Source organism: Anser brachyrhynchus (genome assembly GCF_964034855.1).
Source record: "Anser brachyrhynchus genome assembly, chromosome: 2".
Lineage (NCBI taxonomy): Eukaryota > Metazoa > Chordata > Aves > Anseriformes > Anatidae > Anser > Anser brachyrhynchus.
In genome coordinates this window covers 67254011-67277556 of record NC_137695.1, presented here as the reverse complement: position 1 = coordinate 67277556, position 23546 = coordinate 67254011, and the positions used below count along the sequence as shown (strand labels likewise).

Genomic DNA, 23546 nt, shown 5'->3' with positions numbered 1-23546 from the left:
CTATTCAGAAGTTTTGTGGTGTGTAGATGTTAACAGGAAAGCTCAGTCTGTACCTTGACAAGAAGACCAGGCTCCTTTCTTTTCCCAAAATGTCAGTTTAAGTTAGCAGTGTTTAAAATGGATTAAGTGTAGGAATGCTGGTATTTCAATAAAGTGGTGTGATATTTGGAAGAAAAGCTTGCTGTAAAAAGAAAAATCAGGACAGGAATTTGTATTAACTTTCTGTTTTATGTTTATGAGAACCTCTAGGGCTGGAACATATATGGAATCATACAGAATCATGTAGAATGGCCTGGGTTGAAAGGGACCTTAAAGATTACCTAGTTTCAACCCCCCTGCTCTGGGCGGGGTTGCCAACCACTAGAGCAAGCTGCCCAGAGTTGCATCAAGCCTGGCCTTAAATGCCTCCAGGGATGGGGCATCCACAAGCTCTCTGGGCAACCCATTCCAGTGCCTCACCACCCTCTGAGTGAAAAACTTTCTCCTAATTTCCAACCTAAATCTCCCCTGTCTTAGTTTAAAACCATTCCCCCTTGTCCTATCACTACCAACACATGTAAGCAGACGTTCCCTCTCCTGTTTATACACTCCCTTCAAGTACTGGAAGGCTGCAATGAGGTCTCACTGGAGCCTTCTCTTCTCCAAGCTAAACAAGCCCAGTTCCCTCAACCTTTCTGCGTAGAAGAGGTGCTCCAGCCCTCTGATCATCTTAGTGGCCCTTCTCTGGACCCGTTCCAAGAGCTCCACATCCTTCTTGTGTTGGGGGCACCAGGACTGCATGGTGGACCCCATGAACCCCACATTCCAGGTGGGGTCTCACAAGAGCAGAGTAGAGGGGGACAGTCACCTCCCTCTCCCTGCTGGCCACCCCTTTTTTAAATGCAGCCCAGGACATAGCTGGCCTTCCTCGCTGCAAGCGCACACTGCCAGCTCATATCCAGCTTCTCATCCGTCAGGACCCCCAAGTCCTTCTCCGCAGGGCTGCTCTCAAGTTCTTCTTCTTCCAGTCTATATAAATACGTAGGATTGCCCCAGCCCATGTGCAACACCTTGCACTTGGCCTTGTTGAACCTCATTAGGTTCTCATGGGCCCACTTCTCTAGCCTCTCCAGGTCCCTCTGGCTGGATGGCATCCCTTCCCTCTACTGTATCGACTGCACCGCTCAGCTTGGTGTCATCTGCAAACTTGCTGAGGGTGCACTCAATTCCGTCATCTGTCATTGATAAAGATGTTGAAGAGCACTGGTCCCGAGACTGACCCCAGAGGGACATCACTTGTGACCAGCCTCCACCCAGACATAGAACTGTTGACCACAACCCTTTGGCTGCGACCAGCCAACCAATTCTTATCTACCTAACAGTCCATCTTTCAAATCCGTACCTCTCCCAGTTTAGAGAGAAGAATGTGGTGAGGGACCATATCAAAGGCTTTGCTCAAGTCCAGGTAGAACATGATTCTTAGTGTAACTTAAAACAATTTAAAAACGAGTTAGTATAATTTAAAACAATAAGGTAGACTTTCTACTTTTTGTAGTTGTCTTCACTGGGAAGATAACGCATAAAGTATTTTTATCTGTTTTTTTATTAATGTAGTGTATTAGCCTAGTAGCATTATCATATATAGCTTCCTGTTTAGCCCTAATAATGTTGTAACACTTTTTGAAACAACCTATATTGCTTCTGGATGAATCATCCCATGGCAAACCAGAAGAAGGGACGTTATTAATGTAAATATAAGAATTATTCTGAGTGCCATTTTAAGATATTTTGGAGTAAGAATGTTGTTGATGCCAGCCATGAAGAATATGAAGTAAAACCCCAAGGACGTTACGTTTTTTTCTTTTTTTCCCCTCAATTAAAAAATATGTACACATACAAGAAGCTTATTTTCCTTCCATGTTTAAAAAAAATGTGATAACTGCCTTTTGTTCAAGTGTTCAAAGGCTCTGGTCCTCAGTGAAGACTGCTTTTGTGCCAGTCTGAGGTTTCATGCTGGCATAATCTAAAATAACGCTTAGTCTTAGGGTGGTTTTAATTTTTTGACATAAAAGCCTCCAAAAGTCTGATGATGGCTCAAAAAACATTAAGAATAATTTCTTTCAGGTAGAAATCAAGTAACTGGAAAATTTGGATGAACAAGGTAAACAGTTATGGCAAAAAGGCAGCTGTGAGGACAGTAATAACACAGTACACCTTGATAATTAAAGGAACACGCTCTTAACTGTAGAAAGCTATTCTCAACCTTAGGAAATTTAAGTTTAGGTTGTGTATCTATCTGTAGTGAGTTCTGTTAGCATAGTAGTGCTTTTTTCCCCCTGCTGAATCACAGGAATGCAGCTCTTTGAGATGCATTAAAATGCTACTGATTGGCTGCTCTCAGCTTGTATTTTCTAGCAGAAAAAGATTTCCAAGTGTTTAGAGGCTTCAGTATGGGACAGTTTAAATGAAAAAGTTCTGCCTAAAATAAATGTAGTGAAAAATGGATACTTCTGAAACCTTCTTAGGTTAAGTTAAAACTACATACTGTAGTTAAGAAATGTATTAAAAAAATGACTTAATTGTGGAACTGTAGATATAAATTGTTAGTGAATGGACTTTAAACAAGGATAAATGCTTTGCTTGCTGTATTGATCATCTTGAGACTGATGAAGACCGCTCTGAGTTTACTTAACACACAAAAAAGGCTTCAGAGTAATCAGTACTCAAATTATTTTAAACTTAAGAATTGTTAATGCTGTGCAATAGTCTTTCTTCTATTATTTGTTTGGCCTTCATTAAGTGACTTCCAAAGTGCTGTAGTTGTCATGTAAAATAAACGTGATATTTCTTCATAGTTGTTTATCGACCCTTTGTGAGATACAAAACTGCTCAGAGATAATTTTGGCAGTCAAAGCATCGGTGATATTCTGTGGCAATTGCCGCCTTGGGTTACAGGTTGCTGTGAATTTCAAGGATTTTTCTTCTGAAATCAGCCTTTTTGGTCTTTCTGAGTACTCTTTAAGATCTGTCTTGGGTATCAGAGAGTGAATCAGGAATTTTTACAAAAAGCTTGTTTTTGCTTCCCTGTCCTGACAGGGAATGTCAGTTACCTTCCTTCCTGACGCGGCCTTGCCCATGAAGTGACTGGGTTGCAATCATGCAGTCATGAACTGTATTAACCTAACCCAGAATTCAGGGAAACAGGAGGACTTCCAACTTTCCAGGTTCACCTACAGTTGTTGGGGTTTGTTGCTGTTTAGTCCCCTGCATAGGACTTGAGAAGGTTTCCTCTCGTGTGATCAGTAGTCTGTTATCCTTGGCTGTTACATATTCTTGTCCAGCCCACTGGGGTTTACTTTCCTATAACATTTTTTCCTTTGCATCTAGTCAGGTGAATTAAATGCACCTGCTGCATTTATGCATTAAATGTATTAAATGATGCACCTGCTGCATCAGCAGGTGTATTAAAAAATCAGCCTCAGTGACGAGATGGAACTGAATATATTTTCAGTTCATATGTACATACATATACATGCATTCACAGCATATATGAATATATATTCATAACTGGTGTTTATTAGTCTCCCTTTTTAATGTGTGTCATCCTAGGACAGGTGGCAGATAGTTCGTGCTACTTCAGTTTGTTTTGCACTAATTTCTGGAAGCTTCAACTAGATTGTAGGATTTATTATGTTGGTGTAAGCATGTACTGTATCCAGTAGTCTTCTCCAAAAAAGCTCATAGCCTAGAAGGCAGCTTACTAATGGATAAAATAAGAAGAGTAACATTGGAGCAGTAATTAATAAGTCTGGAGATAAGAGCTTACAGCACTGTCCAGCCTCCTTTTGATACCCCTACTCTGTGTTACAGTCACAAACATCCTACTAGCAAACGTAGTACCAGGCAGTGGCAAGAATAAGGAAGACAAGCCAGCTGCTGTTTATTTTGCTAACATTGAATAGTGATTTTCTTTTTCAAGTAGTGAGAAGAGGGGAGGCAATTTCTTTGTTTTCATATGGCTGAATCCAGAAGGAAAAAGAAAGGAGGCAGAAGGAAGTGGAACAGAAGTCAGCTGACCCTGCTGCCACTTTGAGTCCTCTCAAAGAGGCAGAGAAAGTGGAAACATAAGATGCAAATTATTTTTATAATACAAGTAGAGAAATTTCAACAAAGGTACAAGTATCACTTGCCACCACATAAATGAGATGTCCTTAAAAATACAGGAGAACAACCATACATTAAAATCAAATCACTTTGACCTTTTGTTTTGCACTAATGAACTTCTAGGACTAAAAGATAAAAATAGATATCTAAAAGATAAAAACGCCTTGTCATATCTTAAAAAAAAAAAAATTGCATTGTTTGTGATGACAGGCAGCGTTAGTTCTAATTGTTCTTAATAGAATATCAGTTTGAATTCTTTCAGAAAAGACTGCACTGTTGAAGAGAAGTGTTAACAGTAATGAAAATGCCTTTTTTTCTGAAACCATTGCATCAAAACAACCCCCAAACAATTGTTATCCCAACCCAATCTGTTTTACAACACAAATGATACAAATTATTTGTTTGTGTTCCTGTTTGTTCTCTGTAACAATTTCTGTAATGTAAAGTAATTAGTGTGTTTTTTTCACTATTCAGGTGTAAGATGAGGAACAAGTTAAAGTAAAATGTAAATATTAGCTTATTAGGAAGCTATACTAAAACTGAAAAGAAGATGAATTTGCATAAAATTAGCATAACTTAGAAAACCCAACTGTTGAAATTTGGCAAATGAGCCAGGGTCTCAAAATGTTAAGTATTTGTGAAAATTGATTGCTGAGTTCAGAAAAGAAATACATGAGTGCTTTGACAAATTACAGCGTGAGCATGAGCACTATGCTTTATTTGAAAGATTACCGTGTGAGCTTACACTTCAGTATTACCAACTGTGAGATAAGCCCAAAGGAAGTCAGGTATCTGTGTTCTTGTTGCTCATGAAACTACTTTTTTTTCCCTGCTATCCCCCACCCTGGTTATGGCCTTATCTAATGTATGCTATCCAAGCCTTGAACTAACTGTATTAATTTCATTCTCATGTAGTCATACTTTCTGCATGCTTCACAAATGCTTGCAAAATGATTTTCATAGCCTGTGGAAATAAGAGGTAGTATGATTAATCTTTTGTACAGTATTATTAATCTTTTGTACCTGTGAAATTATGCTGCATAGGAATTGAGGCCAGAGTTATTGAAACTGTGCATTTGGTATTGGGAAAGAGCTTCAAATATCGTTGACTAAGTCTCTCAGGAATACAATGTTTTGTAGCCCTTGCATTCCATACACAATTCCAAAGGACTCTTCGCACTCAAGAACAGCTCCAAAATTAAGAGTAAGCATGCTAGATCTTCAGAGTTAGTTTGTGCTTCCTACTAGCACACAAGTTCTGGGGCAAGGACTGTATGTGTACTTCACACTATGATTGCTTCTGAACTGCTGTAGCACACCTCAGGGATTGAAATGTGCTGTTTCAATAGTTATGTTCCATTTTCCTGCCACCTTATTCCTTGTAAGCATAACTTGCTTCTAGTTCCTTCTTATCTCACCTGCTCCTTTTCTTTCCTGAAGTGAATAATTGCACAGCGAGTTCTGCTTAGCATCGCAGTCCTGAGAGGCAGCATACTCAGTTATTGCATAGAAACTTGTGTTCATGCACAATGTCTTTGGCATGTGGGAGGAATGTTTTAATGAAGCAGGCGCACCACAGGTGGAATCTCCGGGGAAGTTCTGCAACCATGTCTGCCAACTTTCTAATGTAGGGGGAAAAAATAAGTAAGGAATGGGATTTATTTTGAATGAATTTGAAGGTATTTTGCTGTTTTGTTTGTGCAGATATTTTGGCTTGAATGACTGTTTCTGGATGCCTCAGGGACCAAGACTTTTGGCATTGGAGGAGTTGAGGTGGACAACTTGGCATGAAGAATGTCAGTCACGGGGCTGAATTTGACAGAATTCATCTGTCAGTTTCCATAAACTGGGCTTTCTAGTGAAGACTTTTTTACTCTGCAAAGTCACTGTGCTGTCTTCTAAGCTGGTTTCAAAAAGCACAAAGCCACTTTAAGTCAAGTTTCTGGCAAAAAAGGCTTATTTGACATTAGTGTTTGATGATTGAAAAGTATATTCGATTTCTTAAATTTATCACCAAAAAATCTGACTGTGTTGAGCCAGTCAAAGAAGTTTACTGATCCTAATTGTCTGCCCAGTGTCTTTGTTAAAGGCACTTCAGGCCATTACTGGTTTTAGTGTAAGTTCATAAATCACCAACTGCAGTGGCTTGAGGGACTGGTACGTGTTCTTTCTGCTGTTCTTCTCCTTCTTCCTTTCTTCAGTCTGTGCAGGTGCTTACTGCCATCAGACAGACGTGAGCAACCCAGTTGGGTAATCTCCCAGTATTTTTCCAGCATAAATTGTCAGAGCCTGTTTACTGGAGGCCTGTGTTTTATTCATGAGGTTTCTCAGGTAGGCAAGGCATGTTCTCCTAAAAGCTCTGAAAGTATAGCCAAGTTTATAGGAACCAGAGGGATCTTTGAGGATGGAAAGTTATTTATTTTTCTACAAATGGAATTGTTCTTTATCTTGGAAAACAGACAAAAGGCAACTGGATTTTTGCTGATAAAATTTTAATCCAAACTAAGGTCACTACAGCATTACTGTTTGGTCTTCCCCTAATTTGTACTAGCAGAGCTGAAGCAGTTAGTAATGTGACCTGTTTGTTTGTTAATTTGTATAGCAAAGCCAGTAAGTGGTGCTAACAGTTATACCAGAATGATTATGCTTTGGCTAGTACAGTTTATGCTGTGAGTGAAACTTGGGACACGTTACTATACTAACATAATTATTTTTATTATTATTTTAAATTAGTCTAATTATATCCACCCTAAAGGATACTGTTGGTATTATTCTACCAGTGTAGCTATCTTTAAGTAAATCTGCTTTGTTTATAAAATGCACCTTGTCTAACGTTGACTAGAGTGGTTATTTGTATTAGAGCAAATGCTATTTGTTCCTCTCAAATATTTTGTTAAGCTGGCAACCCGAAGGCACCTATGCTAAATGACTCCTAGGCACCCAGTGGAAAAATACTTCATGCTTTGTCCAGGTGCTTGAGACTGAAGAATAGTTCTGTGCTTGTCTTTTGATTAAGTTTTTTTTAATTAAAATCCAAAGGTCAGTCTTTCAAACATGGAAATATGTGAAACATATGAAACAATGGTGGTCTTACCTCAGTTCTATCAATGTTTCCTATATTCTGTTAATATGTTAGGCTGTGCATATATAGCCTATCAAAATGCTTGAGATGACCTAGTGATTTAAAGCAGGAAGGGAATTTTCAAAGACTTTCAACTTCCAAACATTTGCTTCATGTTTTTCAGAAGCAGAGTTCTGACAAGTTTATAGGAAAAGGTGTTATTCAGGACTGTTGTATTAATCGTACCAGTAACCATATTGTGTCTGGAAAGACAGAAATTTCTTACTGAGCCACTGAAATTGAGTCTATCTGCAGGGCTTTATCAGAATCACTATCTTAAAAGTCACCACTGCCATCTCAGAGGGGGTAATTCAGATCATGAAGCACTGTTAACTTCTCTCCACAACAGACACCACTTTAAAAGGGAGCTGTCGGTGTTGTCAAACAGTAATAAGGGCTGGCCCAAGGATAAACGAGTAGATTTCTCAGAGACTAGACTAGGCTGTAGGTAGTTACAGAAGGTTCAGTAAAAATCACCACGTCAGAGACTAACAAACAGCGGAACATATATTCAGAGAGAGTTAAACATTGCCTTTATCTACCTACCCGCAAGGACTGGGAACACAGTTTGGTTATCAAGCACTGTCTCTATTGCCAGTACTGTGCTAAAGAATTCATCTCACAGAATTGGGTTTTGTGTCATTGAAAGGGATTCCAAAAATTGGTGATAGGAAGAATCGGTTGCTGTAATCTATAGGAAGCATCTTTTAATTTCTGTAATTTATTTGTAGCTCATGTGGGTGTGTTCGCTTTTTTTTTTCCTGTATCAGTGTTTTCCATAAACTTTTTTCCCCTTCCTGTTTAGTGAGATAGGCTGTCTGTTCCACTGTGTTGCCTTTGCAATTGTCCTTGCTTGAATTTATTTTGTTTGAGTATGACTGTACTCTCTTCAGACTATAATTAGGTTTTCAGCAGCTGTGCTGTTTAAGCTGCCTGGAATCATTTTCTTCCCTGTCTCCACTCATTCATTTCTATCCCATGTTACCTATTGTATTGTGCTAGCACAGTGTTTATATGGCCCCACAGTGAAGCAGACTAGGGCGCTTGTCTCATTGAAGCCATTCTTCTTGTCCAATGTATTTCATTCTCAGCTTAGTCTCTTGCTGTTGTGATTTATTTGAATGTACTAGTGATAGAATGAGGCAGCTCAGGAGGAAGAACGAGCGGGAGGTGCCAGTTAACCTACTGTATGAGATGAGTATTTTTTATTTTTAGGCTAACGCATGTATGCTTTATTAAACATAAAGCATAAGCATACTTTGATTGTGCAGTTGTTTCAAAACAAAAATAACAGTCCAATACCACTCTGATGTATTTCTTCTTCCATATACTGTTGACCCCTTGTTTTGTCATCCCATCATGTATAGCTTTGTGGGTACTTGCGGGGAGATCGTGAAGGTGGCAGATCAAGTTAGTGGTCTCAAGTCATTTTGAAACGATGGAAAGATTCCAAGTGTCAGAAGAATACATTTATTGTAGGAATTAATTCCTGGGTGAGAAATCTGTTTCTGGAAAAAAAAAAAAAGTAATTTCTGCGTTTGCATTCAGAACCCTTTCTGGTATTGAGCTTTTCAGAATGCTGAACTTGTGACTGGATAAAGATTGTTCAGGGGGAAAAAACCTCCTGGAGCCTCACAAAACGGTAGAAACCCTTTAACTTAAGATCTCATCTCTCTTAGTACTTTGCATGAAGGAAAGGTTCATTTCCTTTGCTTCCATCTCCAGACATCAAACCTAATTCAGAAATAAACAACAAAAAACACCAGAAAACTTGGGGGTGCTTAAGCTGCTGTAATCTACTTCCATATCAAGTGTATTTGCTATGTTAGGTAGATTCTCACCAGCTTTTTGAAGAGGTCTCTGTGTGAATTTGTCTAACCATGATGCTTGAAGGATAGGAGTAGGTAAAGGTTATGTATGAAAACGAGAATGAAATTTCTGTATAATGTCTTAAGTGGATTGTTCTCCTTCTCCTTCAGATGAATTTCTCTTCTGGGTGTCAGCTAAGTGAATCCAAAAGTAATGTAAATTGCACTCGTGTAAGAAAAAGCTGGTGGTTGAGGCTCTGGAATTTAATTGTCTGCTGGGCACTTACAGATACTAGATGCGGTGTGCTTGCAGACCCTTAAAATTGTTTCTAGTTTCCTTACCATCAGGAATGCAGTAGTTAACATGTCTGCACCTGGTCAAAGGAATATGTGTTGTGTGGCTAAAGTTAATAACATGCATTATTCAGTGGAATGCATTAATACTCAAGAGACATACTTCTAAGAATTTATAATCACAGCTTGGTCTGGGAAGGTAAGCATTAACAGTAACAAAACAGCTTATCAAAACATGTCTGCTCTGTCAGATCTGTCAGTTTTAAGTCTGAAGGCAGAACTGTCTGAAATGAGAATTTTTTAAAGCTCTGGTGTTGCTTTTGTGGAGGAAAGTCAAGCTTTACAACTGCATAAGAAGTTCTTTGAAGGCATCTTCACGTGCAGGACTATTAAATCTCATTAGCGGGGTGAAAGACCTCCTCAACTGAGAAACAGCAGGTTGATTTCTGTCATTTTTTGTTAGTCTCCACAGAAACAGTGACTAAACAAGTTGGTAAACATAACTACTAAGAGATCGGGGAGAGAGAGGATGGACAGTATTTTTCCTTGATGTGCGTTATAGACTTCTGACTTTTATACAATATAAGCAGAGGCTGTTATTTCACACTTTATTTTGGTATGCATATGTGATCAGAGCAGAGGAGGAGAAAGTTTAGTGAAGTAGAAGCAAATGTGCTTATAAAAGATGTGCTTTTTTTTTTTTTAAAGTGTCACCTGCCTAAAAACACATAATCATTTCTATTACCAGGCAAAGAGACAGTAACACAATTTTCTGGGAGCAATAATTTAAAAGAGTAGTGGTCTGTAGAAGTTAACTAGCTGAAGCTATGTCACCAGGCTATGTCAAATGGATTTTAAATAGAAGTCTGTTCCTCCTCTTTCTCTCTCCAAAGTTATGATTTGTTATCCATTAGGTAAAGGATATTCTCTCATTCCTCAGAATTTATTATTGAATGAGGTTAAGGTGCTAGAATACCTGTTAGCAAATTTTTGCAATTTCCTGATCTTCAAATTGATATTTTAAGGCAGGGCAAGGACAATAATACCTAATTATTTAGCAAAGGCAACTTCATCCTCTCTTGAGCTCTGTTTTATAGTGTATAGGAGTGCACTGTGGATATCTCAAATACTTAAATCCAAAGATTTACTATGCTTTTGTGTTCATGTCAATTTCCAATGTTTGGTTTCTGTAAGTTTATTTTCTTGGCAGAAAATTGATAAGTAACAGAAAATACTCTTTGTGCTTTAATAGTGGTGTTTAGGTATTTATATAATCACGTAATCATACAGAACTCGTATAAACTGTTAAGTGCAGGTGTTTCTTGCCTCTAGGGTCACAGGATCACTGCAGTCTTGAGCAGTATTTTATCAGGTTGCAAAGAAACATATAGTATGAGCTTCATAGGTGTTTACTGTTTTGCAGCGGACACAGTTATCTTTGACTAAAACAACGTTGGTGATGAGAACAGAAACCTTATATGAACTGTTGCTTATACCTTTAAATGTTTTTAAAAAGAAACATGTCCTTTGACCAGATGAAAACTGTAAAACTTAAGCAACCTTTTGGCTATTCAAACTATTTTTGCATTTACCTTTCCTGAGTACTGCATTTTGGTTGTGATTGTGTTAGTACTATGACAATTTCTTAAATGTCAGTATATTTTGGTAGAGACAAATGGGGTTATGAATTGAACTTCAGATGGCTGTGTTTACCACCTAGTTTAGCATGATGCTCCTGTACCAAATTCTTCCTTCCAAGGTTTCTCTCAACAAAATTTCTGCTCTTACCAGGGCACCCTCCCTCTTAGGAGCTGTACAGGTTTGTGTGGCAGAAAGGAAAAGGGGTTCTACAGCTGTTTTGTTTTGTTTTGTTTTTAGTCGCATGAAAAAGCAGACTTGTGGTACATCTCATACTCAAAATATTCTGCGTATTTACAAGCTCAAGCACACATTAATGGGTACAACCTCTTACCTCAAAGCAAAAATTTGAGTTCCCTTTCTCATACTTGAGGGCACTTTTACACTGCACTTCATTCACAGAAATTGCATGATTTATGGTTATCAAGAACTTCTGCAAAACAATGTTTCTATTTGATGTCTCACTTGGCCTCAAGAGTCTCCTGTAGTGGTCTGCATCAAGGAGATCTACACTGTGGCTTATCTCCTTGACTTGCTAGTAAAAGATTTGTGCTCACAGATTATTGGCTTAAAAATGTAGGCGTACAGCAAAATCTGAAATGGGAGTTCATAGGCAACCTCATGTTTTTCATTCTCTGTCCTCTTTGAAATAGAGGCCAGTGCTCGCTGACGGTCTAGTAGCTGCAATTAGAGCTTGTGTGTGTCACACTGCTTCTTAGATGTATGCTGAAGATCACTTAGAAAGATGTGTCCAGTGTGTAAACTTGATCTTTCCCTTTTCCATTTCCCAGCCAGTTAGGTCCTCATTCACTTTGTCAAAGGACTCATTCCCTCTACTCTCTGGAGGGAGAAGAAATAAGTGGTTATAATTTCTTCTTTCCTTTTGACTGCCATTGGCATTTGTGACAGATGCTGTTGGAGATGCACTCATAGAGGAGTTCTGTGTGCAGCATCTCTTCACAACATTCTTGAGCTTAGGCTGTCAAAAGTTGGTGCCTGCAGTATAATACAGGAACATTTACATGTCCAAATTCTGCTCAGTGTCACTTCACTGTTCTTACATTAAGCAGCCACAGAGGAGTAGGATAGGGTTCGTTCTGCATAGGGTTGTTCCGATCTAGTAAGTCTGTCATACGAATCATAGTGGTAGCAGACCCTCTCATTCCAAACTACACAAGTGTACAATCACAGCAGACCTAATTCCCTCCACTATAAATAGGAGATGAGGGACTGTGAAGTATGAAACGTTTTTGAAGAGTGTAGCCACCAAGAGTTTGTGTTGTCCTAGCTTTTTGACCCCTTAGCCTTAACTTGTTTTTACTGATAGTTTTTATTTATCCTATAGTTAGGGAGATACACTTCTTCTCTGGCTGATGAAAGATGATGAAAGTTTCAGCTGCACTGTATGTTGGGCAGGATGTCGTGCCGTCTAATGTGTTGGTCTCACTGTATCTGAAAGAGTTCAGAAAAGACCCTTGTTCCTGAGTTCTCATTTCCTGTAGGGTCTGTTCTATTTTTTTTTTTTCCTTCAGGAAGGAAATACTGTACTGGATTTACTATATCCATGCAGTAACTTGTCTACCTGTCTCAATTGCTGAAGATGCATGAAGTTTCTGCCAAGCTCTACCTTTTACTTGGAGTTTTAGGTTTTTAGCACAGCCTGCATCTGATGAATTTGCTCTTTGATTCAGGGGAAATGTTAGTCCTTTCCTTTAGACACCGGTTTTCTTGGTAACTAATTTTTGCAAGACACTGAAATCCAGGAGCTCATTTTAAGTTATTTTCTGTTTTAGAATTTCCTTAGTTTCTACTCAAGATTGTTATGAAACTTAGCAGCTATATGCTGCTATGGGACCAATAAATTACATGTTAGTATTCTTCCCTGATCCTTTTGCCATGGATTTTAGGGCATTACATGTGAATAGTTCCATCAGTAACCTTGCACAGATTCAGCTGTACTATATACTCATGTAGCCATCGTGGAAGCTTTTGGAGAGGGAACATTTTTTGGTATGATAGTTTTCCAGTAACATGTCGGGAAGGTTCTTGGAGACTTCCTCTATGTGACACGATCCTGGAGCTTCTCAGAGGAACACGTATAGAGATGAGCATGCTGAGATTTTTGTCCCAACACTGTATTCCATTTACCATGTCCTTGCTTTCTGTCTTGAAGCTCTTGGAGATTTGAGATTGAGAAATGCACTTCACACTTCCTAGCTCAACAGGAGACTTATGGGAAGTACAATGTACTAAGAATCATCTAGGGTTGTATACAAGATTTTAAAAAATAAAGAAACAAAACACAAGCTGGGGCTGACTGCTCATAGAATGTGTATTAATGTGAAAAACTGATCTTGAGGAACTTTTTTAATGACAAGTAACTCCTGCTCTCTTAAGTAATTTGAAATTCTGCGCTTCATTTAGGAACGTTTATATTAACAGGATGAAAGTCTCAGAATTCTGTACAAATGGCTACTTGAGGATTGTTGTACTACGTACCTCTTCAGCTAAACACAGAAATAAAAACAATAAAATGAAACCATTATCTTTGTCTTTGGAAACTGCTCAAAATTTTTCATTCTTGGGGAAAAAAGTTTTAATTACTTGAGTTGAAATCAGTGTTCAGGGTCTTGCGATTTTAGACAGTTTTCAGGCTTTTTGTGAGTTTTATTAAATGTTTGAAAACGGGTATGGTGAAAGACAGTTATTTCATTTTGAAAACCTTGATATGCATTAGATACTGTTTAACGGTATTTTATGTTTATGTAGGTTCCTCTAAAGAAGGAGGAGCTGGAGCTGTTGATGAAGATGATTTTATTAAGGCATTTACAGATGTTCCTACTGTACAGGTAAGATGTTGTATATACTAGCTTTTGTTTTCAGAAATGTGCTATTTACAACACTGTCTTCTTAAGCTTATATTTTTTTTTATATATAATTTTGTAGTCTTTTAACTGAGTGTCATTACTTTTCCTTCTTTCTGAAAATTTAGTCTCCACGGAAAGCTTCATTTTTTACCGGTTGTTAGTTACAAAAACCCACCTTTTTAAATTGTCCTACTAATTATAATTACATTGTGTTTCAGGTAGAATCCGTTATTACTTTGCTTAATCTTTTCCAAGGAGCTACTGAAAATAATTGCATGTTTCAGTTTTGATAAGAAAAAGATTTCCATAGGTGTTGGAAAACTTAGGACTGCAATTTCATGGGATAAGCAACTAACAATAATACAGGCAAATAATTTAAAAAACAAGAATTATATTTTAAAAATCTGTCTGAATTGTAATGATGCATGTCTGGCATACATGCCCCCATCTCTAGCAGCACTTCAAAATAAAAATCTAGTGACTTATTTGAATGCTAATGAACTTGTTGGACGCAGAGTTCTGAGTTGAAAGATCAGATTTTAACTTCTTTTACTTAAGTGTGGGAATTGCTTATACTTGGTACTTTCACACAAGGTCGGGTCACCTAACATGTTTGTATCTTCAATTTTGAATAAGTTTTCTTTGAGGGACTGAGGAGTGGAAGATGACCAAAAACTCAGGCACAGTTTCTGAACACCAGAAGGATTTTGAATTTCTCGATAGGTAGTTTTGTTCTATTTTTATTTTCCAAGACAATGGTGTACTATTGTTTGGATCTCCTTTTGTAGGTAGAATTACTCCGCTTTTATGAAGGAACACTTTATCTCCATGGTTCCTGTCATATCGAGCTTTTGTCTTACACTGTAATACCTTTGTATTTCTTCTTAACAGTTCAGAGAAGCAAAGAATTCTTTGGAGGGCAAAACCATGGAACTTCTAATATTGTTTATCCTCATTATGTTGAACAGAATAATTTTCAACAGCACTGAAAATGTTCTGCCTCTAAATTGTTACTTTAATGTTTGAGGTCCCAAGCAGAGTTCTCTAACTACTTAAATTGGTTAATAACACTAGGTAATAAAAAGTGGTATGACTATATGTCATTGACCAGTAGGTGTGATTTTTCTGTCTGACTCTACTGGATGACCCACTTGTCCTTACTGATGTCACCTGAATTGAGGTGGGGAGTCACAGGAGATGTTTCATTGACCCTAAAATAAACTATTGGGTTCACATATGAGAATGTCAGGCCAGGGGAAAAAAATTTTTTTTGTATCCTTAAGAATAATGACTTCCTGCTGTCCCAACTTCAGGTTTCTCATTGTGGACAATCTCATTTTTCTTTAAAAAAAAAAAATAAAAATCCCACATTCTGAGACTGTGTTGATTACTATGGAAGAGAGAATTTTCTGTACTAGAACTTATGAAGAAAGAATGTTCATGACCTGCATTTTGCCAGGTTAATCTAAAAGTGGAGGAAACTTGTCAGACAAAATGGGGAAAGGGAGTTAATTGTTTGTGTGTTACAGGGCCTGTTCCTGTGTCTGCCTGTCTTTTCATTACATTTGTGTGGGTTTTAGTGGTGGTTTCAGTGATGGTAAGGGAGGGAACTATATTGTGGAAATGGGTCTAATTTTGAATCAAGTTTGTGCTTCTGGACTAATCAAATAAATTAAGATTATTTACTGTATATGTTTGACTTGATCTTAAAAGCCTCCGCTGGTGGATCTGCTTCAATAGTAACCTGTTTCAATGACTGCTTATCACTAATCCTCTAGTAATGTCACATCATATACTTCTATCTATGGGAATTTGTAGTTCCCATATTGAAAATAGTTTGTTTATATAGTTACTGCTCTAATTCGTGTTTGAGCTTTTAAGTTTTCAGTCTTGGATGTTGCATTTGCTGTTACCGATATATGTGCACGTTGCCCTCTGATGGATAACTCACAGTTATGAAGATAGCTTATTTTGAGATATAGTATGGTGGCTTTTTGCTAACAAGTGTCCTTTGCTTGCTGTACTGTGATGACAGGATTGTACCTACATATTTAGATTACAAACATAATAATTTTACACCTCTTTTTTCACTTGTGTTTAAATTGAAGAAGAAAATTCAGTGGTCAGGTTATTAGGAATAACTCCCATTATTAGATAGATTTCTTTTCAAAACAAATTTAATTGTTTGTATTTATGTCTGACTTAGAAACTTACAAACAAAAAATGTATTATCATTGCCTGAACACCAAACTTCATGTTGTAAACTTCTAAAAGCATAATTAATCAAGGGCAGAGAAAAAAAGAAATTATTAAATTATTACTTTTTGCTCCTCTGAAACTAATGTAGGTATGGAGAAACTTAGTACTTTGAGATTTTCGGTGGAAAAGTTTTAATTTCATGTCAATCAAAATTATGCCACTTATTAAATTCCTCATTAAAATGTCAATATGAATAGCAGAAATTACATATATCCAATTCTGTTTGTGCTGGGTAATTAAAGGAAAAAATAAGTTGTTTGCCTAGGCATGCATGTGGCGCCAACTTAAAGCTATTGTGTATGTTGCTTCTGTGTTTGGCTATTGCTCTAGCACATTGTAATCCTGTGGCAGTAACTACAGCTCATGGACTCAGGTAATGTATCAGCTGAGAACAGAAATTAGCCTATTTTTGAAAGCCTACTCAGTAAGGCAACATACAAAAGGTATCTGTAGCTTGACCAGAACCTCAGGCTAAGCTTGGCGTGTGCACTAAACAGATCGAGTTGGCTGCTGCCAAAATGCACGACTATGTTTCCCTTGAGTTGCATTTCACTTCTTTGTGGTAAGTTGACATGGGCTGCTGCCCCATGAGGGTACAGAGGAATTCACAGAGGAGTTCTTGCCTTTCTTCTTTGTAGGGTTAGCTTTCTTTATGTTAAAGCCCTGAATTGGGAAGAACAGGGCAAGGTGGATGATGGTAAAGGGGGAAACCTGAGAAGGTTGAATTATTGCAGGTTCTGATGGCATTATGGTCACCATAAATATAAAATTGCATCTTTACTTGACCAGTGACCACTTTTAAAAGTAAAATAAGGATTTCCTTTTGATGACATGCAATTTCATCAAATTAAATTTTCATTGAGACACATAGAGTATTTATTCCTAACAATATGGTTGGTACCTGTGCTACTAGTGAATGTGTTTTCTAGTAAGTATTATACACTACCAGTATATACACGTGTATATCAAATGGTGATACAGAACTCAAGTTCAGTCTTTATGAGGAGTGGAGTAGGAAGTCTGTTATGCTTGAATCCACTCTCTTCATTAAATTCTTTACCCTTTTAAAAAAGTTCTGCATCATATAGCTGTTGACTTTTAGCGATGAAGAAAGATGTAATCATGAGGAATAGCATTTGTTTTTATGGTTGCATTCATGTCTCCTGTGTAGATAGAATTGATAAATTGTTTTCACATGTGTGGACCTTGGAGAAAAAAAGGCTTACGCAGCTGTGTGGTAATTGAAATGTTATTTCTGTTGTTAAAGCATATCAGAAGCTGGTGTAGGTGTGCTAACTCATCCATTTATGAAGTGATTCCTACTCTGTTTATCAGACAAACTGAATATGCAGATGGTCTAGAGTATGGATGTCTTCCATGAAATAGAGGCCTCCATAACTGTGTTCTGTTACTAAAGCATTAGATCAAAAGTAGAAATCAGTGGAGAGTCCAAGTCCTGTATCTACTGCAAGAATTTGTTCAGTATACTCAAGAAATTGGAAAGCTAGTTTGTATTTTAAACAACTCTTGTAGTAATTTCAATGTGCATAGGGAAATAAAACATTTTATGGAAAATATGGGTTCAGCTTAACTGTAGAACAGGATAGAGACACATTCCTAAATCTTTCTCCAGTAAGATGAAAGGTGCAGGTATATACACAGAACACAGTGTTCAAGAGACCAGCATCAAGGCTCATCATCAAACCAAGGTCTTCATAACCATTGGTCCTTGCCTCCCCCAGCACGCTCTGTGCTGTAGAACATAGAAAAACTACATCTTGGACTTGAATAGGTAATGAGTGACTATCAGGTACTACTGTTTAGGTGCTATGTAAATTGTCATATTGGCTTCCAGCTTACGCTTGATAAGGGCATGAGTCTCCTTGAAGCCATGTATTATATCTGCCAGCCCTGTCTGGATGCCTCAGATGGCACCAGCTGCCTGTGTGTGGGCAACTGAATGTAGCCCAGTATGTGTATGTAAAGAATCATAGAATTGTTTGGGTTGGAAAAGAGCTCTTAAGATCATCTAATCCATTTTTTAACCTAGTACTAAAGTCCACCACTACACCATGCTAAGTTCTACATCTAAGCGTTTCTTGAAGGGCTTCAGGGATGGTGACTCAACCACTTCCCTGGGCAGCCTGTTCCAATGCTGCACAACCCTTTCAGTAAAGAAATGTCTCCTAATATCCAACCTAAACCTCTGGTGGCACAACTTGATAATTTAGGATCCCACGGATTAGTAATCTCTAGTTGAAAATATGTTGCTGAAAAAAATCAGTTTTCTGGTTAGTAGTCTGTTCCATATCCTTTTCATATCATTTTTTCTCAAGCTGGGGGGAGAAGGAAAAAAAATCACATTTTGCATATTCAGTGGAAGCAGAATAGAATGTTCCGTGCCTTATGTCTATGAAAATCAAAGCTAAGTCAGTTTACTTATGTGAAAATGTATTAACATTTTTTTTCTTGTTTAGAAATTCACTGTTGCACTTGCAGTTATCAATAAATTAATTAATTCACTTATTGCCAAATAGTGACTGATGTATGATTAGGTTGTCAGGCTTCAATTTTGCTGGAATTAGTATGCAGAGAATAGAGGAGTCTGGAGGCTGCTCTTTATATTTACTTGCTGATTCTGTGAGTTAATAAGTGATAGGCTTGGAACAGTAATATATATAGAAGCTATCGAAGCTTTTAATTTATTTTTTCAGACATATTTTATTTTAGTGTTGACTAACAGCCCAGTTAGTTCCTTGTAGTATTACAACTCTTAATGAGGAAGAGAGTCCCTTGCCCCAAGAGAGTTTCATTGGGTTATAGTCAGTTGGTTGAGTAATGAGTACCCATTATAATAGTGGGTATGAAAATGAAATTGTATTGCAATAACATTGCAACAGAGTGTTTTTTAGATTACAATTCAATATGAGTGGAAATTTTAGACAAACAAACATGAACATAATGAAATTCTAGTTATGATTAGGTTGTCACAGAGATGGAAGGTGAAGTCTTGAGGAAAATGTTCATTCTTCAGCTTTTCTGTTAATGAATGAATATTCACTGCTGAGTGAATTTAGATTTGCCTTAAAACACTCTCTACCTTTTGCGTAGTTCTCTGGAGCTAGATAAGAGGGGCAAGATTTTCACGATTATAATTGAATTTTTAGTCTTCTCAAGCTAGCTTCCTTCATCAGGTTAACCAAAATATTAACAATACAAGTTTTCTATGCTTTTAATGTTTCAGATCTATTCTAGTCGAGAACTTGAAGAAACGTTGAACAAAATCAGGGAAATCCTCTCAGATGACAAACATGATTGGGATCAACGAACTAATGCGGTAAACGTTTTATCTGATTTCAGTTGTGGGGTGAATGTATTTCATAAAACACAGATGACTGGATATTTTAAAAAATGTTGTTCTTAGTGATTACAATCCTGATAATCAAAGCCACTTTAATTTTAGATTTCAAAACCTTCAGATGCCACGTATCAGATCATTTCAGAGTAAGATTATGCAGGGATTTTAAGAGGCTGAAATGTATTTGCTTGACTTTGAAGTGAAAGCTTTTCCAAAAGCTATCATGTATGGGTGGTTGTTCTTTGTTTTTGGTTTTGTTTTTTTTTGGCATTTCTGCAAAGTTGCATATTCTGCACGTAAACTGCTAGCATTTATAATTCTTATGTATGGCTATAAGTTTGATTTAAGGAATTAAAATGTTTCCTTTTGTGTGTGGCATATATATATCTTTAGATCTATTTTATGGTATCTTAGTAAGCGTTTAGAAAGGGGTACATGAACAGAATTATGTGTTTGTATATTTGTAGACTGGGATCTGTGACTTCAGGTCTAGAATTTCAGTAGTAGATTTTTCTTCTTAACAGTTTCAAATTATTACCTTATACTTCAAAAGGGTTTGCTTGAAGTTCAGTATTGCTGATAGAAGTAATGTTCCTCTTCTATGGAATTACACTTTTATGGAAACAGTTGCACTCTTAATACATTTAGCATGGTTGTCTCAAGACTTCTCTTATTCATGTCTCTAGTTTCAAAATGTTTATGTACAGTTTTGCAGTAAATTAATACTTTTTTATCTTTAGAAATACATATTAGTAGTGTGCAAAACTAAATGCTTTAAATTTTTTAGCTCAAGAAAGTTCGGTCGTTGCTTGTTGCTGGAGCTGCACAGTATGATGGATTTTTCCAGCACTTACGGTTGTTGGATGGTGCGTTCAAGCTGTCAGCCAAGGATCTTAGATCCCAGGTGGTTAGAGAAGCATGCATTACTGTAGCGTAAGTATAGTTTACCTGTGTTTGTGTACATTGCTAGACTTCAGTGTGAAATTGACTGTCATAAGCTGCTTTACCAGTGTTGCAGGAAAGATTGTCTTTTTGGACTACTGTACACTATTACTGACAGAGTCGAGTCAAGATCTGAAGCTGTAGAGAAAATACCAAAGAAACATTTCAAAGGAATTTGTTCTTTTAGTTGATAAATATAGTTGATAATCCTCTAAAAGATCCTATGTGAAGAACAAGTTAACATCACTAGGCTAAGTACAAACTACTGTAAGTACTACTGTAATATTGGGAACTAATATTAGAAGTACTTAAGTTTGGGTGATTGGCACAGGACTTCACTGTGACTATTTATAATAATAAAGAGAGCTCTGGTTTTTACAGCCCTTCCACTTGACTTGAATTGCTGGAAACGCAATGTAAAAAGGAAAAAATCAAGTGAAAGTTTAAACAAAAATTCTATAGTCTGATGAGCTGATATCTTTAATTTCCATGGCAATCTTAAAAGCCTTGGCTAACAGAAATAAGACCTCCACCCTTGCTATCTTGCGGGATAAATTCAAGGGGGTTGAAGGGGAAGCCTTTTTTTTTTTTTCATCAGAGTATTTTTTCCCATTCCTGTCTCCTCCCCCTTCTGTAAAGGCATTAATGTAGCCAGTAATATTTAGTGGCTATGTGAGACAGGTATGGCCCAGAATTCGCCCTTGCTCTTCTAGCTTTCAACTGAATGGATCATGGAGGCCTGTTGGAACATAAAGCAGTCCTTGACAGGGAAATTCAGGGTTTGAGAAAATAATCCAAATGCTTCCTAAGATGAAGTCAGTAGTAGCGTAAGTATACTGTGCAAACGTCCTCATCCAGGCCTAAGAACTTGGAATGTTTCATGATACCTAAAACATAGATGTATTTGATGTAATTTTCAGCAGACTGTATTTTTTTTTAATATACGTAGTCTCTTTGCATGGCAGAAGTGTTTAATTGAAATCATAACTTTGAATAAACGAGGGAGTTAGTTTTTATGGATGGCTAATCACAATAAACTCAGTAGTTTTGCCAGCATTGTAATTGAGAATATTAGCTTTTCAAGTCGTGGTATTGATTTTTCATTATGAAATAAAGTTATATAGTTAAACCTTCTAATACGTCTGCTAAGCAACAGAAATGTTCTGCAAATCATAAAATCCTAGGATGGTTTGAGTTGGAAGGGACCTTAAAGACCATGTAATTCCAAGCCCCTGCCATGGGCAAGGACACCTCTCACCAGACCAGGTTGCCCAAAGCCCCATCCAGCCTGGCCTTGAACACCTCCAGGGATGGGGCATCCATATCTTCTCCAGGCAACCTGTGCCAGTGCCTCACCACCCTCGCAGTGAGGAATTTCTTCCTTGTATCTAATCTAAATCTACCCCCTTTTAGTTTAAAGCCATTGCTCCTTGCCCTATCACTACACTCCCTGACAAATAGTCCCTCCCCTGCTGTCCTGTAGCCCCCTTTAGGTACTGGCTGTTATGAGGTCTCCCTGGAGCCTTCTCTTCTCCAGGCTGAACAACCCTAATTGCCTCAGCCTGTCTTCATAGGAGAGGTGCTCCAGCCCCTTGATCAACTTCATGGCCCTCGCCTGGACTTGTTCTAATGCTTCCATGTCCTTCTGGTGCTAGAGGCCCCAGAGCTGAACACAGTGCTCCAAGGAACTATGAAATCCTGCTTTTCCAATAAAGCAAGGACTTGGAAATATTGAAATTAAGAAATGCTGTTGTTTGTAGGGAGTGGTTTAAAATAACACAGTTTATTGTACATTTAAAAAAAAAATTAAAAGTACTGATTTTTATCAACTGGGTTTCTTTCTTTCCTACATAGCCATCTTTCAACTGTTTTGGGAAACAAGTTTGATCATGGCGCTGAAGCTATTGTGCCTACTCTTTTTAATCTGGTTCCCAACAGTGCCAAAGTGATGGCAACGTCGGGGTGTGCAGCCATTAGGTTCATTATTCGGGTAAGTGTTGCTAGTTCGTTTTTTTTGCTAGAAATGTTGACGTACCTGCTCTTAGCAGAGATATGACCAGTTTGGAAATACTAGGATTATAAAATAAACATTTTTGACTTTTAAAGAATGATTAAACAATGAAGAAATATTTTTATATGGTTGGACAATATTATTTATCACTGGCACCAATAATCAGCAATGTTATCACGGTAAAGGTAGTAGTAGTATACGTTTTGAAAGCAAGTCTGTTTTCATGATTCTTATAACATGTTAATTGAATACTTTTTAAAAAAGGCTACCTTGAAAGTTAGCTGACTTTTTGCTAAAGACAAAGTATCAGTCAACAAGCTAGTAACAAATTCTTGAAAATATTACTTTCACCGAAAAGTATGAATTCTAAAAAAAAATAAAGCAATAAAAATAAACATAAAATCAATAAAAATAATATATAAATAATATATACATGATATATAATTCCAATTTAGAGGACAAGGAAGGAAAAATTCAAGAGTGTTGAAGAGGAAGGCCAAACTTTGTGGAAGAAAAGCCCAACAGAGATTTTTAATCCTTTGGTTTAAGAACTTTGTAAGCTGTTGACTCCTTAAAGTTGTGACATATGGAGAGTACTCTATGCTAGCTCTGTTTCTTATTGTCTATTCCTTAAGCACCTGCTACCAACCTGTGTCTGAACCAAGATACTTAACTAGACTTCTGGAACTTCTACTGCCTTACTTATATTTCACATAGGAGTGACAGGTTGCATGTAGTTTCTACATTAAAAGCTAGATTGTTCTCTAGTTTCTTAATGTTTGGCACTTAGTTGTGTTCACTAGGATCTCATCCACAGTCGTAGTTTTTGAAATGGTTAGAAATTATTTCTAAATTTCTAATTGTTGAATCTGTTTTAACCACTCACATTCTGTTGCCATCCGCTTTATGTTTTAGAATCTGTGTTTATCGAGAAGTCTAACCGTGCCTCTAAAAATGTGCTCTGAGACTTTCTGCATTACCTCTGCATGAGGGCTTGGGCTAAGAAGTGTTGGTATTCTTCCCCCCACCCCTAGCCAGTCTTTTAATGCACTGTGAGATGACTAATGGCACAGAGTTGAGAGAGGAGGAAGGAATACACCCTTAC

General features: G+C 37.4%; 1 protein-coding gene across 38 annotated transcripts in view; it reads left to right on the top strand.

Annotated features, from left to right (window-relative positions):
- Positions 1-23546, top strand: part of CLASP2 (cytoplasmic linker associated protein 2) — a 142438-nt gene that overhangs the window by 52914 nt on the left and 65978 nt on the right. For all 38 annotated transcript variants that reach the window (XM_080580048.1, XM_080580070.1, XM_080580037.1 and 35 more), the window contains 4 exons: positions 13774-13853; positions 19375-19467; positions 20276-20421; positions 22285-22420. In XM_080580048.1, the coding sequence (XP_080436174.1) occupies positions 13774-13853; positions 19375-19467; positions 20276-20421; positions 22285-22420 (455 nt within the window). The remainder of the gene's footprint in view (positions 1-13773; positions 13854-19374; positions 19468-20275; positions 20422-22284; positions 22421-23546) is intronic.